The following is a 1,991-nucleotide window of genomic DNA, read 5'->3' as shown; positions in this document are numbered from 1 at the left end:
CGGGCACCACCCCGGCTGGCCCGCGCGCGCACCGAGCATGGGCCCCGCTGGCGGCACGGGCCCCAGCTCAGCGGGACGCTGCATGGGCAGCGCTGCAGGGGCGGCGCCCGGCCCCACGCAGGAGCAGGGCGGCGGGCAGTGTCACGCCACGCGCGCGGCTTCTGCCGGCTCCGGCTCCCACCCGCAGCACCGGCAGCGCGCCAGGGCACAGTGGTCTGAGCAGCTCCAGGCGCCTCCCAGCACAGGGAGCAGAACCAGCAGTGCCGCCGGCGGGCCGCGGCAGTGGCTCACCTGGGTCAGCAGGCTGTGCAGCTCGGCCCTGCCCTGCAGGTCCCGCAGCCCCGGCGTGTTGGGGCTGGACACGTTCACCACCAGGTAGTCAGCCAAGGGGCCCAGCGTCCGGACCCCAGCCACGTAGTCGGTGGCAGCATCTGCAGAGCTCTTGTTCTTGCCCAAGTTGATGCCGAGCGGCATCCCAGCTGGAATGGACGTGGCTCAGCCAGGCAGCAGGGCTAGTGCCCACCCGAGGGGTCACAGCACCCACGGGGGGGGGCCCAGCACCAGCTACGGTCGAGGTGGGGACACGCAGCCTGCCCATCTCTTGGGACTGGAGCCCGGGCTATGCTGCAGCCCTAGGAACAGCACCACAGCCAGCCCAGTACCGCAGCCCCCAGCCTGGCCTCCCAGCACAGGCTGCCCTGGGAAACCACCCAGCCTTTACAGCCCCTCTGAGCTTCGACTGCTCTGGGCAGACTTGCCCTTCCCAGAGCAGCAGCAGGCAGGAGGGTTCCTGCTTGCTGCCCCCACAGAGGAGGCTGCAGCCCTGGGGCTCTTGCCCCAGTCTGGCACCCTCCATGCCTGCAGCTGCCTGGAAGAGCACCACCCCCCACAGGCCTCGGCGCGAGGGTTTGCAAGCTCCTCTCACCCTCAGTGAGCCTCAGCTGTGCCTGCTGGCGGGCCCGCAGCCTACGCTCCACCGCGGCGTGACCATGGCTGTTAAACCCGTACCTGCAGCGGAACAAGCGATGCTCAGGGCCAGGCTGGCGCCCTGCAGCCCTGAGCAGCATGCGGGGGAAGGACAGCAAGGGAGATGCAAAGGCTGCTGTTGCTTGGCTTCAGCACGTCCAACCCAGCAGCCCCCACTGAGCAGGAACCACCCAGAAGCAGAGCCTGACCCCCACCACAGGCCACCCAGCCCCTCTCGCTTCCCATCAGCGACCTGGGGCTCTCTGCAGCAGCGGAGGCCCTCAGACCCACCGGTTAATGATTGCCCCATCCTCAGCCAGCCGGAAGACCCTGGGCTTGGGGTTCCCCTCCTGGGGCTGGGGCGTCACGGTCCCCACTTCCACGAAGCCGAAGCCCATCTTGTACAGTCCGTCCACGGCTTCGCCATGCTTGTCAAAACCAGCTGCCAGTCCCACTGGGTTGCGGAACCGCTGCCCAAGGACATGGACCTCCTGCGGGCCAGGGCCGGGTCACTGCCAAGGCACTGTGGGGCCAGCAGGGCCGCCAAGCCCCACCTTGTGCTGGCACCCAGCTGGGGGAAGCTGCAGCCAGGGCCTGCCCCCTCTGCCCCCCTGTCGTGGGTGTCCCGGCCTCCCTCCCTCCAGTCCCCAGGACCTCGGCCTCCCTCTCCCGGTTGTCCTCCGCCCACCCCTGCCGGGAGCCTCACCAGGATGGGGCTGTCGGGGCGGGTGGGTGGCAGCAGCCCGCAGGCGGCCGCGCGCAGGGCCAGGCCATGGGCAGCCTCGGGGGGGATGGCGTGGAGCGCGGGCATCACCACTGCCGCGTAGAGCCTCTCATCACCCATCGCCAGCGCCCAGCCCACCAGCAGCCCGCCGCCCGCTGCTGCCGCTGCCAGCACACGCAGCTGCCGCTGCGCAGCACCATCAGTGCCTGCGCCACGGCCCGCACCCCCTCAGCCCGTGCCTCCCACCGCCCGCGCCTCCTGCATCCAGCACTGCACCCGGCATCTCCTCGTGTTCCCCCCG

The 1,991-nt window shown here is 70.6% G+C and overlaps 1 protein-coding gene across 1 annotated transcript in view; it reads right to left on the bottom strand.

Annotated features, from left to right (window-relative positions):
- Positions 1-1,991, bottom strand: part of DHODH (dihydroorotate dehydrogenase (quinone)) — a 4,026-nt gene that overhangs the window by 1,037 nt on the left and 998 nt on the right. The window contains exons 2-5 of the mRNA XM_085305743.1: positions 1,673-1,876; positions 1,258-1,457; positions 926-1,008; positions 146-479 (exon numbers count right to left, since the gene is read on the bottom strand). Of these exons, the coding sequence (XP_085161869.1) occupies positions 146-479; positions 926-1,008; positions 1,258-1,457; positions 1,673-1,876 (821 nt within the window). The remainder of the gene's footprint in view (positions 1-145; positions 480-925; positions 1,009-1,257; positions 1,458-1,672; positions 1,877-1,991) is intronic.

Source organism: Rhea americana, unplaced genomic scaffold (genome assembly GCF_003343005.1).
Source record: "Rhea americana isolate MKP2758 unplaced genomic scaffold, rheAme1 scaffold_226, whole genome shotgun sequence".
Taxonomy (NCBI): domain Eukaryota; kingdom Metazoa; phylum Chordata; class Aves; order Rheiformes; family Rheidae; genus Rhea; species Rhea americana.
This window is presented reverse-complemented; position numbering and strand designations above follow the sequence as displayed.